Source organism: Falco punctatus (genome assembly GCF_963210335.1).
Source record: "Falco punctatus genome assembly, chromosome: 13".
In the NCBI taxonomy this organism is placed as follows: Eukaryota; Metazoa; Chordata; class Aves; order Falconiformes; family Falconidae; genus Falco; species Falco punctatus.
In genome coordinates, this window is record NC_137593.1 from 19,567,247 (window position 1) to 19,591,129 (window position 23,883).

The window sequence follows — 23,883 nt, forward strand, 5'->3', positions numbered from 1 at the left end:
TCAGTCAGGCATCCGAGAGAGGAAAAGCGAACAGAATGGGATAGTGATTCCCACCCATTGTGTGTGCTGTTTTGGTAAAGAATCCATTTTCCAGCAGCTCCTCTCTGAGTATACTAGTGTGCTCCTCCTCAAGAACAGTGCCAGTGGGCAGCTGAGATGACACCACGGGCAGCATATACTGCGCCTCCATTTTAGCAATGGAATCAGGGCAAGACTATTTCTGCTGTTCTCCTTTCCTTCAGGAACATTAAGGTGCAGACAGACATACTTACTCAAGTCCAGCCCCACCTCTTAACTTCTTTTTGCTCACCACCACTTATTCCCAGTGAGGTTGCAGCCCCTCAGATTTGCTAATCAAGTAACTTAAGCAAAGTTGGGAAAAACTTCTATCAGGTTACATTTTGCTGGGTGAGGAGTTAAAGATCATTGTCACCATCATCAGGTCTAAAAGGATGTTAAGCAGCAAGGAACAAGGGTGGGGTTAGGCAAATGTTTTGAGAATGCTTTGTTGTTACTGGAATGGACCAGGGATTTTTTTGCCCTGTCCTCATTTACTCTCCTGAAATCTAGTAAAAGCCCACAGGAGGTGAAAGCAGGAAATGTGTCCATAAACGCAGTATATTGTGCACTCAGCTGCACCAAAGAGCCCCTTAATTTCTAATTAAGCAAAAAATAAAATTAACCTCCACCTCCCCTTTATTTTAGCTTCACATATAGATTCTTTTCCAAATGAAAGACAGAATACCTATAAGCACAGTCTTGTCAACCTTCATCCATTTTTTACAAACTCAACACAGCATTTAAGAGGAGGGGAAGGAATTTGGGCAAGATGGTGCTGATAAAAACACTATGATGCTCAAATACAGTTTCCCTTTAAAACGCTGCCAGGGCCAGAGCAGTCACATAGCAAAATGGTGTGTGTCTGGGTCTGTGCCTGCCTGTTTAATAAGCCATGAAGCTCTTTGGCTGAACTAGCGTGTGTGTCATGTGATACAGGGGTTGCCATGGCAAGTACATATGCAGTTCTTGACCTGCTTCATCACAGCCATAGCAGAATTCAGATTAACAATGCAGAAATATGGTTTCCTAGGAAAAAAAGATGCACTCTGCTTAGCCTAACAGTTGGGTGTAAAGCCAAAACAATTTAAATTATCTCTTAAATGGTATTTGTGATATGCCGATTAAAAACTTGTAATCTCAAAACAATAGCCATGTAGCACAACATTATCAGTTCAGTCTTCAAAAGCATTTATATTTGGCATATGTTGTAGTACATGATTTTTGGTATACTTTTCCATTTAGATACACAGAAAATTGTATTTCTGCTTCAGCCCTCAAAACACAGATATAACTGGTAGAGAGAAGAAGTGGGGACAATAGTTCCAGTGAAATAACAAACAACATGTGGAACCACTATAAAATTCAGTCATTGCTTTTTTTCATGTGGTAATCCACAAGCTGACAGTCAACGCAAGAGATTCCTATGAGAGACGTTCCCGACACTGAGGCAGAAAACATATCATCAGAGTTTTAACATTTCATACCAAAACTAAACAGCCTGCTAATACAACAGATCTGCATCATATGGGCTGCCTTTCCTAACCTGGTGACAGAATACGGCTGGAGGTACTGGCAATCCAAAGCCAGGCTCATAAAGTTGATTCTCTTCCTGCAGGGGAAGCCATAGGACTGTTTCATCTGACTGAGGCCAGTTCCAGTGAGGCACACCGCCCCTGCACTTTCAGGAACATCACTGTGGGGCCAGGACGTAACATGAAGTGCCCAAAGAGCTTTGGCATACCTTGACCTTCAGCATTTAATACATGTTTAGATGATTTTCATGCGAGCTACTGCTCCAAGAGAAAAGATATCCAAGTCCTGAAATAGTTTTTGATACTACGGAACAACCAAACTTCAAGCAAAAAATTACAAGGAACCTAACCATAAAGAATAAGTGCCTGGGCCTCTAAGCAATTACATAAAAGCAGGCAGACCTCAATGCAACTGGAATTTTTAATAAAAGTTAGCCCTTTGTCTCCATGCTTTCTGTAGAAGTGCTTGAAAAGGGATAACCTGTATTGAAAAGGCAGTTGAAAGGCAGTTGATTCTCTCAATGTTTCCTTCCAGCAAGAAAACAAACAAACAAAAAAAAAAACCATAAAAAAAAAGAAATTTGAATTACAGCCAAATGGATTCCCCCCCAACCCTACACTGGCTTCCAAATTCTTCCCATCAGTTGGGAAGTCTGGTCTCTAAACCTATGGCACCGCTCATGCCTCTAATTACTACCAGCTCAGGGCATCTGGAAGTGCAGAGGTCTCCCAGAATGTAAAGAACAAGATGTTGCTTTTGTTCTTTCCCTTTTTTAGAAGATACTGTGTTGGAGCTTCATGGGTTAATTTCAGATCCTTCTCTTTTTTAACCTTATGCTTCTTACTTCAATTACATTCTTCATGTCCCCATACACAGCTCATTTCCACTGTGTATCATAGGTTTTTCTCCAATAGCAATAAAAGGAAAAATCTCCATTGCAAATCACTTGCTGATTTAAAGGAATCAGAATACTAAAACACAGAGCAGTGTTTCAGGATTTCCTCTCCATTACAATGGGCTGCATTTAACGTTGATTGTTATTATTTTTAATCAGATGTCCATAAAATCAAAGACCTGCATCACTACTGATCCAATCAAGATGTTTCTCCCATAACAAAATTGCTTAACAGATTATATGGATTTTTACTGAAACTACCTTGAATCTCTCTGCTTATGGGAGAGGAATATCAAAATCTAACCACTAAAATATCAGATGCGGTTTCAAGATGCAAATAACTGATTTATGGGTTTTTTTGACAATTTATGACAAAATTGCTGACATCTCTCTCAAGTTCATCTCATTACCAAAAATTAGAAAAATGAGATCACTAGTCAGAGCTCCTACTAATGTGATTTTGGTGTTAGCAGACTAATTTTTTAATTAGCCTCTCTTTGGTTACTTATTGAGACTTGCACATGGTAGAGGGCTGCAGGACTGTCTCATGTCAGAGTTACAAAGCCGAGCCTAAGATAAATAACTTCTCACATTCCCTGATACCTCTCTTTCAGCCATGAGCTTTCTGCAGACAGCAGGAATTTGCTTCTCCATAGCTGCATGCAGAGAAGCAAAACAAACTTTACGTTTAATTATAGAAGATTATTCTCTAGATGGGCTACATTTTTAAACAATCTCTTTTGCAATACTAAAGGACTCAGCAGTTTCCTTTTGTCTTTAAAGATTCAATTAAAAGTATGTTTCAGAAATTAAATTACAGCATGAAATTAGCTAAGGGTATGAAATACTGCATTTGCCCTAGCATTCAGGGAAAGGCTGTAAAAAGCAATTCACTTAATGGCTCCTAACATGTGATCTCAACTTAATAACTAAAGTGCCCTCAGCTACCAGAGGATCTACTGGTAAGATACGCCCTATATAATCCACCAAAAGGAGAAACGGATTAAACTCAGGTAAATCTTATTAATGTATGATAAACCCTACAGTTACTCTCATTTGTGATCTTTTAAAATGTTACAATTTTGTCAAGTAACACACTTGTTGGCAGGAAAATTTCTGTGGGTTTTAGCTGGCTGTGGCCTTCTCAATCTTGACATGTTCCAGAAGCATCTGCCAGAGTCTATTGGAAGCATTTGTTCCTCTCCAGCTTTCAGAGAGTACTGCTGGATGTAATTCATCACAACCACTGGGGATACACTCCAGTTTATTCTTTGCTGTACTAATATAGGGAAGGAAACGAGCAGTCCCTGAACTCTTCAGTTGTCCCTTTAGTCACCTGTTGGGTACAATTTCAGCTCATGCTGTGAGCCGTCTTTGTGCTGCATGCATGCACTGGGTTAGTGTTTCATAGGAATCTAATTTCCATTTGGGGTCCTTGGGTACTGTGCAATAAAAATAAAATACAAATCTATTCCACTTATGACTGCCTTCTACAGGACCAAACCAGCTCACTGCTCATTTGCAGGCTCCCAGCAGCTCACTGGGGGGCTGCAGCATTCGCCCCCAGCAGCACCTCGGCACTGCCAACCCCCAGGTGCGCAGGGCTGTCCCAAGGCTGAGCAGCACCCACCCCATGGCAGCTCTGCCATGCCTGCTCGGCACAGGAGATGGCAGCTGCCTCTACGTCTTTGATGAAGGCCCTGTGCCAATGACACACCCCACATGGTGGAGATTTTTTTTTTTCTTTGGTTGGTTTTGGGGTGGTTTTAGGGGGGGTGGTTGTTGGTTTTTTTTAATATTTCTAAACTGACGTCACTTAGGATTACAAGTCAAATTAGAGTGGAAAGCCATGAGGGAAAATAAAAGCAGTCTCAAATTAACTATAAAATCTACAGCTAGTAATGTCTCTACAATTCATTTATTTTCTAATCTCTCCTTACACCCGTTTTAATCCAATCGTGTAAAAATCTAATCAGTACACATGCACATTCCTGTTTTCATATAAATTTTAGCCACTGATCTAGTGCAACTCAGCAACAAGATACCCCATCACCAGATGCTTCTGTTGCAGAGATGGTCTGTACTGACATTCTCTGCTTTCAGGGGTATACCCAGGAGCAGACTCTCTTCTTTAGCCTAAGAAAATACACATCCCAATTAAATTATCAAGCACCATATTATGTTTGTGTTTTCCCATAGAGGAAAATAAACAAATAAAAAAGCATGCATTGCTTGTCAGAAGGGTGCTGAGAAGGAGAATATGCAAAGGGAACAAACGCCTGCCAGCTGGGTCAGGCATAAAGTAATCTTTATTATTATTTAAAACAGACAAATACAGCTGTGATTTATGGTCCCTGAAAGAGCAATGCACTGAGCTGTTTTTCTCAAAGAACATGTTGGTTTTTCTTCAACCTCATGAACAGGTATTGTTAAACAATGGATTTTCCTGAAGGCACAGAAAGATTCACTCATATTACTCAATGCTAGCAGACCTTCAGTTCTGCTGGGTTCTCAGACCAGTGCTGTATGCTCCCAGTGTTTATTATAGACTGTTTTGGCAGTTTCCAAAGGGCATGTGGCTGAATGTGCATGTATGCATGTCTAGGAGTGTGACTAGCTGCAATTTTGCTACTTATGGGTCATAAGACTACTTTCTGCGTGTCTTCTGTATGAGTATCCATCCTTCAGGTTGTAACATGAATTCTTAATTTAGGTCACAGGCAATTACAACTTTTGTCAGGTGCAGTGAACTTCAGCATGGAGTACTTTTTGGTTACTGGAAGCCTTGAACCAGAATAGATCAATGCTTCAATTTTGCCAGCAGTCCTGCACTAGACTTTATTAATGTTACGTGGTGTATTAATTGTGCTGTTCTACTGAATATATTTCTCCATTAATTAAGTCCATCCTAGATTAGTTATAAAGACTCTATCTGAACATGCTTGAAAACAGTCTTCCTTTTTTAATCCATTCTTCACAATAACAGTTTATTTATTTCTGCTCTACTCTATGCAGTTTTGTAATATACTTGAAGACCTTTTCCAAACAAATGCAAACCTTCGACTAGAAATAGCAGCAGCACCAGAACCCTAGAGGGTTATGCAAAATATCTACCTCCCCACAGCTCTACCTGCATCTCTATCTTGTTAAGAGGGCCATTTTGCTTAGACATAATGCTGGATAATTTTAACTACCAGATTAAAATTACAATCCCACATCCTATAGTTGAAAAGTAATAAAGGGGCAGCAAGAAAAAACCCTGAGAAATAAAAGTGGAATGAGAATGAATGGCTAAAAACTGGACATGAAGATCCACACACCCCCCATCACCATCTTTCAGCAGTGGGATGCCAATAAGTGTCTCCCAGGGGTACAACAGACCTCCTCCAGAATGACTCGGTCTGCCCAGGAGGCACCAGCCTGTGGGCTGTACACGAACACACCCAGGCAGAGTTGGAGGAAGGACAGTTCACTCATTTACACAGGTGGTCAGACAGCCCACGAATACCAATAGCATGGAGCCACTTAGGCTGGACTTTAACAAGAAGAAGAAAAGGGGTCTGTAATCCTTTTAGAAGTCCTCTGGGCTCCCTATGACCCCATACTTCTAATTATGCTTTTAAATATAGCAAATTAACCCTGAGCAAAAATCTACCCACTTACATAGTGGGCCAGTATACGTCTGAGCGATTTGTGAAATTGTGAAGTGGATGAGATACAACTTCCCTGAAAAAGAGTAAATGTTGTTGGCAGGAGCCCTAAAATCATGAAAGATTTATTGAAAATAACATCAAGATTTAGATACCAAACTGATAATGATTTCTGCTTTATTTCCTTGGTACTTGGGATTACCGTGCAGGCTATCAGCCTCTATGGTAAATTTTAAATTACATCTGTTGCATGACTGTCCTAAAATAAAACTTGTCAGAATAACAGCCACAGCAATATAATGTAGTTTACATTGTGTCTGTTGTTTATTTTGCGTGGCAATGATACAGGCAGACATATGGATTTGAGCATTTGGAAGGGAGGATTTGTTGGCCAGATCATCACATCTGTTTACTTATAAATGCAACAAAAATACATTTGGAGGTCACTGACTGCACAAACATTTTACTTACTCTTGGTGAAAAAAAAAGCTATCAATGCTACTCTTTCTACATCAACCCAACATCGAAAGAGTTTCTATGATATTTTCACGAGAAAAAGGTTTTGAAATCATACAAAAATCAGTCTCTACCAGACCTCATCAGTAACTTCCACCATAAAGATGGTATCACAGCAATAATTTAATCAAGGATGAAATAAGTGTGCAATATGTCCAGGAGGTTGATAACGAAAACTACCAGTGCCACAGTTAAGCATCCTCATAACACGTACCCATTAATTAAAGGGGCACATACCACTGACCTCGTATCCAAAACTCACATTCACTGAGTGAACTCAAGATATTGCAATTAAAAGAAAAACTACATAAACAAACAAAACCCAAAAAAACAACAGAAAAAAACCCCAACCAAACAAAATAACCAACACACCAAACCAGTAACAAAAGGTTCACAAGCTTGTAATCTATAACATCTCAATAATGTCCTTGAAGGTATTTCAACTAAGCCCCTCACCATGATCCAAAATATTTATTGCATTTCCTTCACCTTTTTCTTGAGGTCTGGCTGTAAGCATATTGCAATCTAGCAAGCATAGGTATTCCTGTATAGAAATGTATAGTTCACTATGCAACATTTCAACTGCAGACAAATGTTCAAAAAAAGAAGAAACAGTACTTTAAGCTTTCTTTTACCTAAAGTATTCTTCTGGTTCCAAAACATTATAAACAGAAAGTTCATAATGAAGTTATTTCACTGAATTTATGTTGTATTCTGGTAGAAAACTTTTGGTAGAAACACCTCAGCACATCCCTATACTTTAAGATTACATGTATTTTCTCAGCTGAACAGAGCTTTTTGTAGTGAGTAACCCCATGCATAGACATATTTTTATATTTGCTTGCTGTTGCCCACGCTTGATAACACTTAACTCTTAGCTGAAGGACACATAACTTATGTCGTGTTCACAAAGGAACCTAAAGACAGGAATTACAGAAAACTACAGACAGATAATACCTCAATTGAATTACTTCCACAATCTTAAAAAAAAATAGAGCAAGAGGAAAATATGATCTTACTTTTGCCGATGGGTTAGTCTTCAGTATTTGATTTGCCAAAAGAAAGAGAGGTTAGGATGACAGCTGTTCATTACAATTCCTTTTTTATTACAAGAGCTTAACTCTGCCACTGGCTGGCTGGCCCATTTCTGCTAGCTTTAGCACACAACAGTGCTCCTAAAAGCTCCTCCTCTTAACAGCATCTGTCTGGATACTTCCCTCAACAAGCAGAAACAAGGCTTTCCACAGAGCCATTTAGGTGCTGAGAATGAGCTACAAGTAAGGGAAACCATTAGAAGTAGAAATAAATCTTTTGATGGCTAAGTCCAGGATTTGATAGGTAGAAATTCGTGCCCACTAACACCATAAGCTTTACACCAGAGCAATCACATCTTCATAGTGTTACAAATCAAAATGATGACCTCCCCAACAGAAACAGTAGCTTGAATAACACCTAAAAACTAGAAGCCACAACCCTGAAAGCATACATTTCCTATGAAAATGTGCAACCCCAGCCACTCCCTATGATTAATACAGTATGTCTCAGCCTTCAGAGAAGGAGGAGGGTTCATTATTTGTTTCTTACCAAGATCGTGTATTTATACAACTAAAAAAAGCACTGGTGAAGTATCCACACATGACAATATATAATAGATAAAAAACATCTAAATATATGCATTTCAATTATGGATGAGTCAGGAATCAACTGCTCATTCTAACAGATGCCCTATGTAAACTCAAAATACTCACCTTTTCCCTGGCACCCATAACAGCTGAGGCAAATCTACCTTCTGTTCCCAGAAACGCTGCCCACAGCAGATATTGTATCATGGCAAATGTACATCTCGCAGTACTGCAACTTTATTGCCAGTGAAAATGATACTGCTTCGTAACTTTATTTGCAATTTATAAGCTCTGTGGGCAATATGCCAGTCTGTTCTCTTGGTCTGGACACAGCCGGCTGAACAGACAATGATCAAGTAGTGAGACCAGACAAATAAAAGATGGGGGGGGGGGGGGGGGGGGGAAGGTCTAAAAATTAGGCCCAAAATATATATACCAACATATTTATTGTGACTTACTCTCAGCTACTGATCAGCACATTAACCTTATTTTCTCTGCACGATTGCTAAGTACCATACTAAAATTAGGTCAGAAATTCAGATCAGCTGACTCAGCCCAGCAAGATCAGACAAAGACTAGCTGCTTTTTTTTTTTCAATCCAATATAATGAGGTTTATCCCCTGCAATGTACAATAGATCCATACACTTTTCCCCACAATTAACCTATCAGAAGTACACACGACAAGCCAGGAATCACACTGAAGATACATCAGTGCTACTGAAGAAGCACAAATATATCCTTAGGGAGGCAAAATGTACAATCAAATGGCTTTTTTTTTTTTTTTTTTTTACATCTTTTTTCAGATCTTGTTTCCAAACTGCTCAGGCTAATACATTTCAATGAACTTTTAAGTCATTCAGCATGATTATGAGATGATTTAGGTAAATAACAGCTGCTTCCAAATAGTGTTGCATGTGAACACCACCACTTTATTAGATAATAAATTACTCATTATTATGTTGTTAATATACATGATCACCCTCTTCTAAAAGAGACCATCTGAACACTAGAATTGAATAGATTCTCAAAAAATTCAATAATTGGACTATTAGGTAATTTTCAGTAGGTGCCAAAGACTTACAGCCGCTATATTTTAATTCCCACAAGCAAAAGCAGAGCGTTTGCTGGAACCCCCTCTCCTGCTCCAAATTTACCCATAGTTAATCACAGGGGATGACCCCCTTGTTGCTAGGGAGATTGTTTTTGGCTGTTGGTAGTCCCTAGACTGGTAGTACTTTTACAACTGCACACATGTACCACTTGCTATCTAGGCCACACTATCAGGAATTGGGGATAATATAAATACCCACCAAGATAAGATATAGACATAAGGAATATAGTACAGAACAAAGAAGAAATCAATAATCCTACTTTACCTTTCCCCGACTGCTGTGTTTCAGTAGACAACATAGTCTTGAATGAATCTCTGGAGGTTACTACAGGGAGAAGACTCAATTGCAATCAGCCTAAGTGACTTCAGACATCATGGTTCCTTTAGTCAAATCAGATGTTCTCCCTTGGTCTGCCATAGCTTTTAGTTTTCCTAATCAATGACTGATCACACATATCTAATTTTCCCTTTCCAAGTTTACAAAGGAATGAGACAAAAAGACTCGAAGACAGTGTTTTCCAAGATTTCCAAAGGTGTTCTTCCTACCTTGTTTCCTCAAACAGATATTGTTTACCCCATTCAGTGTTACTCAGATAAACCAAGTGGGGAGAGAGGAGACCACTGCAAAGATGGTTTCCCAGAGAAAAGCACTGTATTCAAATAATGTTGATGACTCCAGCCCACATACATATACATGCTGTTCCTCTGGTAAAGCCACTATATCGCTGGTAACCTTCCTTGTGTCTTCTGACTCTGTATCTGGAAAGAAAAGCTCTGTTCTTAGTGATCTCAGTTTAGCATAAGCAAGAAATTCATGGTTTGGCTCAGCCCTAAATCATCTGCACTCATCCAGAACTCTTCATCAAATCACTTTGCCAAGATCAATAAATAAAACCACACAAACCAACCACAACGTAGGAAATATTGTTACCGCCATTCAAGTTAGGTAGACAAGCCTGGCTAGAGGACTATGAAGAACGAAGTAGCTCCACAACTTACTCTCTCATGCCCCAAGAAACTTCCTCATAACAAAACCTATTCTGTCACTTAGTGACCTTTATGGTCACACATACATAAGTGTATGTAAACAGGTTAGCCACAGCACAACATAATGAGCTGTCATGCCTGAAGACTATATTCTAAATACATTTGTATACATTGCAGTTTAATATAGCTTATCGCCAAATGAAGAAGTTGCCACACAGGCTAGGGAATTTATTTTTCCAGCCAATGCTAAATTAATGAAATAATGATGTTTCAATAAATACAAAATATTTGCAAATTTTTAAAATTTTATTTTCATCAGTGAGGAAGAGCCAGCAATGTAAGATGAGAAAGTATGCTTCATCTCACTACTCTTAAATTTATTGACTAGCATAGTTTTATGTGCTCACTTCACAGGTGAGAGAGATTAAAATCCTTCCTCTGCTTAATGTAACTGGAACTTAACTTCCCTCTCCATCATATTAAGAAATACTTTCAGGTGGGTCTCTTTACCCTTTCCTCTCGGAAATCCTGCAGTTTATGTAGCTGCTGAGTAATCAAGACAGAGATGAACACTAAACGAGGATGGCAAGAATAAAACCAGATGTGTATCCAGCATAAAGTGAAACAAACAAACAAAAAAACCCTCCTGCATTAATCTGCTGCAACGAAAAACATTTTTTCTCATGAAGGTGTGAATAGTACAGCTCCTGCTACAAGCAGCCTATGCCTTTCACTCCCCAACAGTTTGAATCCCCCTAAAGATCACCCAGAAGTTGAGCTGACAAGATAACAGTCCAGAAAGTACCAAAATGCACATTGCACGGGCTGTCATTAATCACCTTAATTTCACATTATTTTTATCCCCCAACCAAATTATTAAGAATCCATAAAACTGTATTTCCTGGAATGTGAAGCAGCCATAATAATTTTGCTTATATAATTTTATATAATTATGTATTTGCTTATATGCTTATAATAATAAACATTGCTTCTTTTCCCTCTGTCAAACCGTATGTGCTGCTCTTTTCCTTTTAACAATTCATCAAAATTACCAGACTACCGAGGAATTGCTGGAACGTTCACAGCACAGCATGTCTGTTATACCTGGATGTACAGTACCCAAGATATAGCATAAAATGTAATCACTTAAACTGAAATACAGAAGATTCATGCTGGGGGAAAAAATTCAAAGGACCTCCTATCAGGTTTTTTTATATGCCATTCATTTGCATATAAAAGTTTAACATTTTGATGGATGATTTACCTGTATTGCACAATTTTTCCTTCTCCTTGAGAAAATGCAATTTTTATATGCAAATATGTACATAATAAATATTTATATCTAAGCCATTCAACCTTCTTTTCCTCTCCAAAAGGCTGCAGAGTTTTCACTGCTATCCATTGGCACAAGAGGACAGGTCATGTGAGTGCTCCTCTCATTAACTGTCAATTAAAATCAATGGAATTGTTCAAGGAGAGCCATTATAGGGTTCTGCCCATCAGGGGCTTGATCCATTTTCCTTTAAATGATTGCAGTATTTTCACTGACTTCAGAGCATGCAGAATGGTGAGGAAATCATAAATAACAGATATATTATTTTGTAAAACCTCAGACAGCAATTTGAGACCTTTGAAAATTTACTGGATTTAAAATATCAACTCCAGGAGAGTCTACTTTGACCTGTGAGGCTGTCCCTGTCTTGCAAGAGCTCACGCACAAATACATCTTTGCAAAATACACACTGTTCATCTAAAAGCATCTAAAAGCACTGAGTGAATAAGAACCTGTTTTCCACTAGATCCAGATCTCCTATTCCAAACACCTAAACTTTTTATTACAAATCACGCCTGCTGAAGATGCCACACATGCTCAAACTGAATACTTTTGGAAGGGAATACGCTCTTCCTTTGAGCGATGCAGAACCATTCAGTATCACATCTACACAACGTAAAACATGTGCAATTTGCAGCCTGACATGGGCCAATGGTCTGTACTGCTTTAACCAGCAAGCTGCTTAGAAATCAACTGGTCTACACACATTTATCAGAGAGCAAGCCCCTCACTGTTCATTCACTTTGCCAGACCACTCATCTTTTTATCAAAATATTTACCGTTTTATTGCTTCTTCTTGTTTTCGGCGTTTTTCACTCTTTTCTTTCAAGTAAGCCAGGTTTGTTTCATTCCTCATGCGATCATTCTCTCGAGCAATGTCTGATGCATTCTGTATAACCAAGCCATCATAGGCCTTCATCCCCAAATCTTCAATATACTGGAGAAAAGCGCCCAAAGTGACCTCCTCCTGATTAGAACTCATCATCTTGCAGGAGATAATGAACAAAGGAAAGCAACGTTTCCTGCAGGTTGAAAAACACATAATACCTTAATCAGTAGGAAAATAGCTTATGGTTTATGACAGCGAGATTGTGTCAATTGTAATTAACATCTCTGTAAGAGACAATTTTTTAGACTTTCTCCTGTCTAAAGGATAATAAACAAAGCAATTCAGAACACAGAACATTACTTGAGATGAGATAAAACCCAAGTCTCTTCTTCCTAGCAATGCAGATCCATCGAGTTATACATTCTTCAAATCCCAAACAGGTTTTCTCCCACCCCTTCCCTTTTCCTAATACCCTTCAGTTGCAATGACACTGCCTTCCCTGGATCTCGGTTTGGATTGGACCGAAAAGGCTTCCATCCCAGGACAACAGGTCCTTTTTGTAGTTTAGATAAAGCTGCACCAAAGCAGATCACCAGACAAAATTCCTATTCTGCAGGATATTCCAAAGTTCAGATGAAAAATACTGTTCCAGTTCTTGGAACAAAAAAGTTCACAGTTTTCTTCAGGTTCAAAATCTGGAAAGAAATACTGTGGAATAGTTTCCTATATTACTTAGTAACATAGATATGAGCCCATAAAACCTGCTCAACATTGTTCACTTGAAGCTCCAAGAACGGACAAGAAATCCCAGCTGAGCTGGGACCTTCAGAACTCTAAAGGCTTTGAATTCTCCAAGCTTCCATACTTCTTTCACAGGTATTACAGCACCTCCAGCTAAGCAGCATGAAGCACAAACACACTTAGATCCCTAAGTCATTCTGCTCCATGGCAGGCAGCCTAAAAGCTCTCAGAAAGGCCCCAAAAGTTTTCCACTCAGCAGAGACCCCCGGCAAATTGTGAGAACTCTGGTGTATAGACACATCAGTAAATACTACAGGCAACTGAAGTCAAGGTATAATTTCAAGAAACATACTATGTAAATTATATGCAACTGGATTAACTACTTGTTAAACAAGTAAAATACAGCTTTAATAAAACAGAATTGTGACATCTTATTTAAACAGTCATTATTGAACGTCCTGAGACATTATGATTTTGCATGGCATTATCCTCACAGAGCCTTGTGAGGGGGGTCTTCACCTTACAAATGCTGAGTTGATGCAGAGAGTGACCGAGTGACACACCAGCAGACCTGGCAGCAGAACTCAGACTCTCTAAGGCATGTTTGCTTCTTCACTACTACAGCATCCTTCCCTTCCCCGAAGAAGGATGGTGTGACTTCTCGGAATGAGCCTGAGAACCATGCCAGCACTGCACCTAAAAGTGATCTTACTGAATAGACAACAAGTATCCTGTCTCCACACAGATTTTAGGGGCAGAGTTCCTGTGTAATCAGCATCCAAAAATCTTTTCTCCATTTCCTAATATATGGCCATAATTATAATGTATTACACTGCTGGGCAAGCAAAATTCTGATAACAGTAGGCAGTGATTCTACAAAAAAAAAAAAAAAAAAAGCTCTTGTAGATTCTAGTAACCCACTCTGGGCTTTCAGACACACCCCTGAACACGAGAGTGAAATGATTTTACATCCATAGAGTAAGCAACCTGCCAGGGATGAAAAGAGAAGAGAGAGATATTTTTCTACCCTTTAATTTTTTTTTCCTGTTTTTGATCACTTGAAGTGGCAATGGCAAGAAGCAGCTGGTTTCAAGCAGTTAATGCTTAAAAAGAACACCAATATTTTTTTCCTATTATTCTCAGTGTCTCTATACTGAAATTATTTCTGTACAATGGTAGCCTCACTGTTAAAATCATGAAGATTCAGAGGATGCAAAAGATTTGCTCCTATCGTCTCTTCTACCTCCCAAGACAACCTTTTCTATCAGCTAAGCCTGAACATGAGTGTAAGGCTGATGTTCAGGGTCACTAAATTGATCTTTAAGTATTTTCAGGCATGGGTATCAGTATCGCCTACTAATCCCTGCAGGGTAAAACCAGTGAAGGAGGTCTTAGTGCAGCCCAATGTGCATGCATGCAATTTCACAGAGCTTTCACTTTGGAAGTGGCTAGAACTCCACTGGGTTGGAATATGCATTGAGCCATTCTATATATTCACCAATAGTGGTACAGCATCTGCAAAGGAGTGAATTGTGAAGCTGACAATGAGCTAAACAGACTCTATCAATGTTACTGATGCTTCAGTAGACATTTTAGACCAGTTCCTAACTTTTCTGATTAACAAAAGTAAGTCCAGATACCATAGTCCTTCCTAAGAATCTCTGTCTACAGCCTGATTGAAGCCTACCTACCTGATTAAAAACAATGCTAACAAAATAGACAGCTCTAACTCCACTGTCTCTGAACTGCGCAAATGATATGTGCCTTTTGATGGTTAAAGTCTGGGTAGTTTCCCCAGTAGATGGCTATTTCACTTTATTTTCCATTTTGGACTTTCAGTAAAGCCTAGTTTCTGTGTATGTTGAATTAAATTCAGATAAACCTGTACAACAAAGAACCCCCACCCTAGCCACCTTAATGGCAGTTTTACTACTGATTTCTCCAGTGACTTCTCCTGAAATATAATGTGAAATTTTATACTGAATATAACTTCATCAGGCTTTCAATAAATGCAGTTCTGATCCATTTTTCCCTGAGACATACAGAGCTTGATCTGCTTCATAGTTTATTTTAGGACACCACCACCACATATTTTTTCTCATTGTTTCTCTTTCTTTTTTGAGGTCAAAATTGAGCTGACATTGAAAGATATGCTGAATCTCCTTTTATTATATTTACTTTTCACACGAGACGATAAAGTCATTCCAATTGCAAAAGGACTGAAATAAAAAAGCCTTTATTCTGCTGCATGCACTGACCAGATACTTTATATGCTTGTTTATCACTGATGTTTCCTATTACTAATCTCACGCAGAATGACAGACTATTTAATAAACAGATCAAGTTATATTCTTTGTCCTAACAGGGGTCCAATCCTGCAACAGTACTGAGCAACTGTAGCTACTGAAGTCCCACTGTGACTGTTGATGCTTGCATGCTCATAACACCAAATTCAGTTTGGGGTACTCCTGGAGGGGGTTGCAGCTCTCCCAGGTATTTCAAAACCTTGAATCGGCTCTTATGGCACTAACTCTGAAAAACATCTATACAAGTCACAAGCATTTTTTGGATCAAAACCCATGTACCTCCTGCATGCATGGTATTTTACAGCCACATTGCATTTAATAATATTGGATAGTTGTGCATGCTATGCTTAAACAGGGAATAAAAATGCAAACAGCTGGAGCAAAAAGCCTAACTAATTACTGTAAACATTTTTACAGTATTAGTATTCCCTATACAGCACATTAGGACCAATTTTATTTACAGGTATTAATGCCACTTCAGAGATACTATCTTACCTTAATAAATGTGCTTTATAACTGCAACAGGCTGCAACCAATACATGTGGCCCACTGAGTCCCATGTATTGCTTCTTGTCACCCTCCTTGGAAATTGTGTGGACAGCACTGATCAACTTTTGATCAAAGGTTCTGCTGACTGGTAAACTCAGGCAGTGAGCAATTCCCAACCATCTGCCAGGGCAGATACAAGTACAAGCATGCGTTCTGTTTTGAGTACATTTATAGTTGATTAAAAATATGTAAATGCAAGTTGTAGGTGAGGCACCACCATTTTGGTACTCCTGACATGCATACTGTGGTCAGGTATTTTGTTAGCTGATAACAAGGACCATGTAGAGTCACCTGTGTATTTGCAATCAAATTATTTTCAGTGCATTTTATTTTCTGAAACCAAGCAACCCTAGAAAATTATAACTGGGAGTTGCTCTGTTTGGGAGGTTCTTTTGACACTCCTTTCTCTTCTCCTCCTCATTGTGAAGGAACAGAAGGAGACAGCAGGGAGGAGGAAAAGCCCTGGATTTCAGCTATTGAAGGCAGCATACTGAGAAGTCAACAAAAATTGATTGGAGGAACTTTGTGGCGAGTGTTCACTGAACATGAATATGTTTGGAAATTCACCTGAGTGCAGGGACATAAAGAAAGAGTTCTCCAACATGTTCACCTTGCCTCTTGAAGGTCAAACTAACACTACCTGAAACCTCATTGAGGAAAAAAAAAAATAAAGAAAAGAAAACAAGCCAACCATGCTACTGGCACCTGCCCCTCCAGGTATCCCCAGATCAGAAGGATATTGGCAAAGGAGCACAGAGCAGCTCGCACTGTCGTGGCCCAGGCAATCAGCTGTCAGCATGGGAGGAGTAAAGCAAGCGAGAATAATTTTTTTTTCTTCCCTGCCAGTGCATCTGGTTTACTGGCAAGGGCAAGCAATCCCTTTACTGGTTTGGCTAGAAATATTTACATAACTAAATTCAAGATCTTTGTATCATTCAAACAAAAATTCTGTGGGAGAATAATGCATTGTGCTTCACGAGACTGTTGCATACCTTACTTCTAATGTAACTCTTTGCTCTGATGCCAAACACATAGCATTCTTGGTCAAACCCAAACCACCTCCTTTTCATATGATCAGTGTGCAAAAATATTGAATTAAGAATGAGGACTAATCGACCCAGTATCACAGTATCAAAGCAATGCTATCCATTCATATTCAGACATGCAGTTCTCCCTCTTACTCACATGAGGATCCCCAAAATATCAGTTGCTTTTCAGCATGCTTGACAGCCATAAGCTGCAGCTGTGCTGCATTGAAAATTGGCAATGCTGAAATTAAACTGAAGGAGCTTTTAAAAGTAATGACAAAGGCACTGATTGCCTTCTTCCAAACCATCGTGATTTTTTTTTTTTTAAATTAACATAGGAGAACACAGCTTGGAAACACAAGAGTGGGGTTGCCCGTAGTCCTGAGTCCAACCCCTAATTTATAAAGGTCTACCCATCTCTCCAGTCCTGCCAGTCTCCCTTCCAAATACTGTCTCCTCTCTTTAAGAACACATCTTCTTTCACATTACCTGTCAATTTCCTCCACTAAATTCAGTATATCGGAAGGATTCTGCACAAGTCAGGGATGCTAATCAGCCATTCAACCCTTGAGTTTGAGCTGTGCATTCTAGTTGCATGCAAGGCAGTAACAGCAAAGTAGGCAGACCAGCCATATCCAATTTTCATAAACTGCTGACCACAGCAGCACTAATAAGGACCTAATGGTATTGGATGTACAAAGAATACTTTCACTGCAACCAAGAAAAAATTCAATGATGGAAAAACGTACTAGAGGCTACTTTGCAGAACTCTGTCTCTTATCATAACTGTGCCTTACACCAAGCGAGCTTTGAAATACCTAAACAGTTGAATGTGATGAGACAAATTACTAAGACATGCTTTTTAGAGTTGCATTCCCTGCTCATTCTTAACAATGAGCTGGTATAACTGTTTTCACACACAGTGATGCATTAAATTCTAATGTCAAAGAAGAAAGACCTTCTGAAATAGGCTGCAGGTTTCCTATTATCTATCAATTGACAACTTTTAAAGCAGATATTTAAAGAAAAACAGCCATTACACTCATTTGAAAGTATAAAATATACTTTGTATTTTGACTGAAATTACAGATTATATACCTTGTCCTCATTATACTGCTCTAGCACTTGGGTGAAATCATTGAAGCTAAGCCATGCCAAGCCCTTCACTTAAAGAGGTTAAAAGTGGCTCCTTCAGTAGAATGGAAATGTTATTGCATGGGTTTAAAGAAATAGTCTGTTTCTATAGACGACCCACCCTTCATAGGGAAAAGTTATGCTCCCTGTAGTTTTAAGAACTGAAAAAAATTCCCTGAGCCTTGAATTTTGGCTCCCTTATTAGTGCCTTTTGAAAAGGGAAAAGGTCTTTGCTAACAATGACTCCTCTATGACTCCAGAATGTAGAGAGCTGTTGTTTACTTTGCAATACAGTAATACTTTTATCACTTTTATCTCCTGAAGAAAATAATGCTTCCTCCTAACCACACTGATCTTGTACAATTACAAATCTAGATTCAGAATAGACAACACTTAAAAGTGCAATTACGACATTATATCATCCCAGTATTATGCAGAAGGCTTATGAACAACAAGAAAAAATAAAACCACACAACACACACAGACATACACACACATTTTATATGCAAACAGGAGTGCATTTGAACTCAGAGGAAAGAGTGAGCTTCTTGCTGAAGGATGTATTTTTTCCCTCCTCCTTAAGAAAATGAAATGGAGATTTCACTACCACCAGCATCATGTTAAGATGCTGTAAAATATTAATGGTGCAGTGGGTCTGATAAGTAACTAACACAGATGTTGGAAATTATTTCAATTAATTCATCAGAAAATAGCAAAGAATGTTTTTTATTATTTAACAGTGCTTTTTACAAACAAAAAAAGAAATCCAGATGCAAAATGTCTCTATTACAAGCACAGTCAACATGTGAAGTACACAAAAACAGTCAAATAGACTTCATCTTTTACGTTGGCAATGGCTTGATTAATACCTTCTAAAAATACATGCAATTTCATCATTATGCATTCTGACTACTCATTATTTCATTTTGTAATATTATTTTTTTCATTCTAATCAGCACCATATTTTATTAGCATGCTTATATAATGTATTAAAATATGTACGTACCAAAATTTAAGTCCACGGGGACTGCTAAGTGCAATAATCAAAGGTGACTTTTGCCTGTAAAAGCCCTTTCCTGTGGTTATCTCAGTGCAGTTGGAAGGGATATTTCAGCACCATAAGAAATAGATTTGCAGTTAGGTTCAGTTTTTTCTTCAGTTAAAGTGCATTAAATCTTGTTGGCAAAATCGCCCAGATTGTAGAATTCGACATCACTATAAGTCAGTGTGTTACATTACAGATCTTCTTAGCATACAATTAAAATGACATGGAAAGTTTGGCTTTTAAAAAATGCAGTGGCAAGAGAAGACAGGTGCTTGCTTCTTTAAATCCACATTCAGAGAAGAGAGGGCACAGATAATGGGAGGGTAAAAACAACACCCTGCTTGGAGGTCCAGCAGAGAAGAAACTGGATGATTTTTACCCACTTTACAACACAGAAGATTAGAGCACCATCATATGCACTAACACAGAGATTTCTAAGGTGCCTCATTTGAATATGTTCTGTGGAGACAAAAAGAAAGGAATATAAGGAATAGAAAACATCCTATCCAAATGGCTTCTTGCAGCAGGAAAGATGCTCGGTCTCTCATTGCCACTTAGATACAGAAGGTCTGAGGCAGTCTAGCTCGTGGCATCGTCTCTCTCTCTCTCCCCCGTGACTACAGGCAGGCTTGCTCTCTCCAACTGCCTTAGTCTGTTGGTGCTGCTGTTGATTAATCAGGGATTCTCAAACAAAGAGCAAGCCTACCTTCGGGTGCCAGCAGGACTGTGGGGCTCCTCTCCTGCCGCAATCCGGCTGCCCTGACCCCCCGCGCAGCCACATCCTAGCACCTCGGACAGCTCCCCCGCGCTAGGCCCATCGCCGGGGCGGCGGCGGCGGCGGCGGCGCCCGGAGCGCGGCAGCCGCTTCGGTCCTCGGCGCCGGGGCTGGGGCGCCCGGCAGAGCCGCCTAGCTAGGCACAGTCTCTGAGCTCCACTGCACTGAAGTCTGATTAGCAAATAATCCAGTGGGAAAAAAAACAATCTGCATGAACGGCACTGTACATCACATTTAGGCTATAGGTAGGAACGAATATGAAACAACGCCCTTCCCCCCTCCTTCTCCCTTCCCAAAAAAAGAGATTGTTCTTCCACGAAGAATGTGTCAGTTAACCTTTAGCCCATGTTATGGCTCAAGAAAATGAGCAGCCACTTAAAAGGAAGATCTAAGCCTCAGTTTGATACCTCATATTGATGTATCTTTTGCACTCACCCTCACTGAAAAGCAGTGCAAGGCACACAATTACTGCTGACGCAGATTAGACTGCTGCTTGGGGAAAGAGGGGAGGAGCTTCTTAACCTCATCAAAACAACCTCCCACCACCTGCTCCCATTGCACGAGAACAAAACTATGCTACTCGGACAGAACAAGCGTGACATTTACGCTGGTTTACTTATATTGATACGTGCACTCTGGAAAGAAGCATTCTGTTTTGAAAAACATTCAGGGTGAAACTACACAGTTTTACGCTCATCCAGAATATGTGAATGTGATGGTTTGGAAGAAAACGTTCCCTTTTTTTCTGAACTGAATCTATCTGTGTTATAGCTCCTCCTTGCAGAGTATGTGCAGTTTTGCTTTCTCTCCCCCAAACCTGCAGCCTGGACACAAAGCAAAAGCATTCACTCCCTGTGCAAAAGCCAGTAAAAGCGGCGATGTCTGAATGCTCACAAAATACGTTAGCTTATTGTTGCATGCCATTTCATCCTTCCTCCTTTAAGTTAGAGACATTTTTTTTCTTGCATAAATCTTGATTCTGATGCTACAACAACAGCTGAATTTATTTCTAAAACTAATAACAGAAATTAACGTCATGGAATAAAGTCCTTTCAAAGTAATGCGTGTTCCCACGAAAAACAGTGCTACTACACCAGCAAGACCTTGCCTACAGAGCACAGAACTTCCTGCAGATTTACTAACCCCTGACTGGAATGTCAATATTACCTCACATTCAAGAGCGTTCCAGATAGCCACCTAGCCACACTGCAAAACATGGTGACCTCCTCCAAGCAGCAGTGGCCAACACTGACATTGGAACTGCAGCCTGAAAAAAGCCTGCTCCTAAAACTCTCTCATATTCACTAGCAAATTGCTTACTGCTCACTGTAACAGCATACATACTAGCACACCTCTTGCAAGGTGAGACAGGGCAGTGAAGCTCCACAGAACATCACCGAGAAAGAGACCTTTTCAAAAGGGTGCTTTAAGAAGGATAACAAAGACAGAAGAACATGGTTTGCAGATATGGAGGGTTTTTCTTTTTGTCAGGGAAAAAGGTCTGGAAAGGAAGTATCTACGGTGTAGAAGAATTAGAGGCAGTCCTGGGAGGAGACTTCTTTCCCTAGCCCAGAAGCTAGCCGACTGCTTCTGTTTTTTTCCTTCCTTGAAGGATACCTAAAGAAGAGCTGTGGCTGTGTGGTAATTGGGGAATTCTTTGATTTTCATCAATTGGAGATTCCTGACACATAATAGCCTCTTATTTCCGATACTCCTCCAGAATTAAAGACCTTCCTTATCTTTGCTCCAAGTCATACTCCAAAAATAGAGAAATTGCCCAGTCAGATTTCTTTCCATGTTTCTTTAGCATGTCACTGTAGTCATTACAAATTCATAAGCAATTTGAAGAACTACAAATTTCAAGCCACAAGTGAGAAACACTTGGCTATGCCGTCACCACATGGTTCATCCCAGTAACTGAACTCACTCAGATACAATCACTTTACAGATTACCTATGTTATCACACCTTTGGGCAATTTCCATATCTTATCATTCTTGCACCAAGGTTCCTTGGGACCATATCTCTATCAGCTATGGAAGGAAATGTCCATTTTTCCTTTCAATAGCACTGCGGGGAGGACACTGGGGGATATCATGACCTCTGCAAGGCTAGCTGTTCCATTCCTGATTAAAACACAGAAAAGTCTCTCATCTGCCTCCACAGCCAGACAGCATCAATCCAGGAAAAAAGCACCTACAGAATCAATCATGGGACTTTCTGTGTGGATGGCAGAAGAACTGGATCAAAACTCAGGTAACATGTTTTGTTCTTCCCCCACCCCCACCCCCCACCCCAAGCTTCTTACAGAACAGTGCTATGTCATCTTTAAACATGTTTAATGACAAACCTAATTAAGCTGTGAGTGGCTTTCACTCCTTAGTTATAAAAGAGGCCTAATCAGTACAAACATTGGCACCTCCACAAATTAGTACCTCTGTTCTCATGTTGCACAGGTGCACACCTGGCTTCCTGGTCTCTGAACAGCTAGCAGTGGAAAACCATTCATTCCTCACAGTAGCTGCCAATCCCCATCTCCTTTGCTCCACATCCCTCCTGGAGGTTACAACTACACAGAATTCTGGCAGATGTAGATTATTTTCTCTCACTTTGAATTTCTTAAAAACTTGTGCAAGGCTTCATTACATAGCATGTAGATGAACCCATTTTATTTGTTTATTTATGTCTATGTACATGCTCACAAACACACATAAATATACATAAAGACAGGGAGAGACATTACTTGACCTGTGGTTGGCATTTGCACATTGGGAAAAGAGAAGATGAACAACCTGCTGTGGAAATGCACCCTGGCAACTACTCAGTCTTGAAACAGTTACGCTATACTACAGCCTCTGCTTGGCCATGCTGTAAGTAGGCTGGAAGCACACACTATATAACAAGAAGGCAGCAGACCTCTGCAGGAGGCTCCTTTGCCAAGGGGATGACAAGCCCCTTTCAGGCTCAGAGACAAGTGGATTTATAAGGCCTGAAGACTGCAGGCAGCAGAGACAAAGAGCTTTCAAGAGGAAGAGAATATTCATTTAAGATGTTAACTGACCTTGGTGACTGAGAAAGACTGCCTGCCTGTCCCTGAAGTAAGGGAAGCTTGAGGAAAAATGGATTAGGGTTCAGTGCTAAGTGCTACTGACTCAGTCTCTGCTTGGTTGGTGAACAGAGGAGGAAGGCTTTCCAAGAAAATGAAACACTATTGTTTTCAAGTCAGCCTTGTAACACCTGACTTGATGCAGGGACCTTATGATTTTTTTTACTTTTATGAGGGTCAAAAAGGAAAGGTTTCTTCACTTCAAATGCACCACCCCCCAGATAATTTGAAGCTTCTCCTGAGAAGGCAGTCACATGGTAGACTTTTATATATGACCTCCAGGCTGTAGACAAAGAGTTCTGTGATTGGAAACTCCATAAGAGCTAGAACCCCTGAAATTAAAACCAGAAATTAAGGACTTAAACCTAGGAATTCCTGACATTTGATGAAAGGGAGTGTGATATCTGTGTACCCAAACTCCGCATCCCAGTGAATGGGAAGAGAGGGGCTACTGAACAAGAACTGTCCACACAGCAACCAAATGAGACAGGGTTCCAGGTTTATCAAGCCAAGCTCATCACAGGGTAAGCTACAGGTTGGCAGTTTACTGACACTTACAAATACAAGACCATCAAGATGTTGACTTTGGCTAACTAACACATCCTATGGCTAAGATAAGCTAAACTTGTTGTGCTTATTTCTCCTTTACTCTGCCTCCTTAGC

The 23,883-nt window shown here is 39.7% G+C and overlaps 1 protein-coding gene across 6 annotated transcripts in view; it reads right to left on the bottom strand.

The window, feature by feature from the left end:
• The window catches only part of NYAP2 (neuronal tyrosine-phosphorylated phosphoinositide-3-kinase adaptor 2), a 151,802-nt gene extending 131,448 nt beyond the window's left edge, over positions 1-20,354 (bottom strand). For 3 of the 6 annotated variants that reach the window (XM_080409934.1, XM_080409933.1, XM_080409936.1), the window contains exon 1: positions 12,488-13,299. In XM_080409934.1, the coding sequence (XP_080266060.1) occupies positions 12,488-12,750 (263 nt within the window). In that variant the 5' untranslated portion in view covers positions 12,751-13,299. Of the gene's footprint in view, positions 1-7,673; positions 13,300-19,301; positions 19,800-20,046 lie in introns of those variants that run through there. The other 3 variants (XM_080409935.1, XM_080409937.1, XM_080409938.1) reach the window with 3 other exon arrangements.
• Between the last annotated feature and the right edge of the window lie 3,529 nt (positions 20,355-23,883).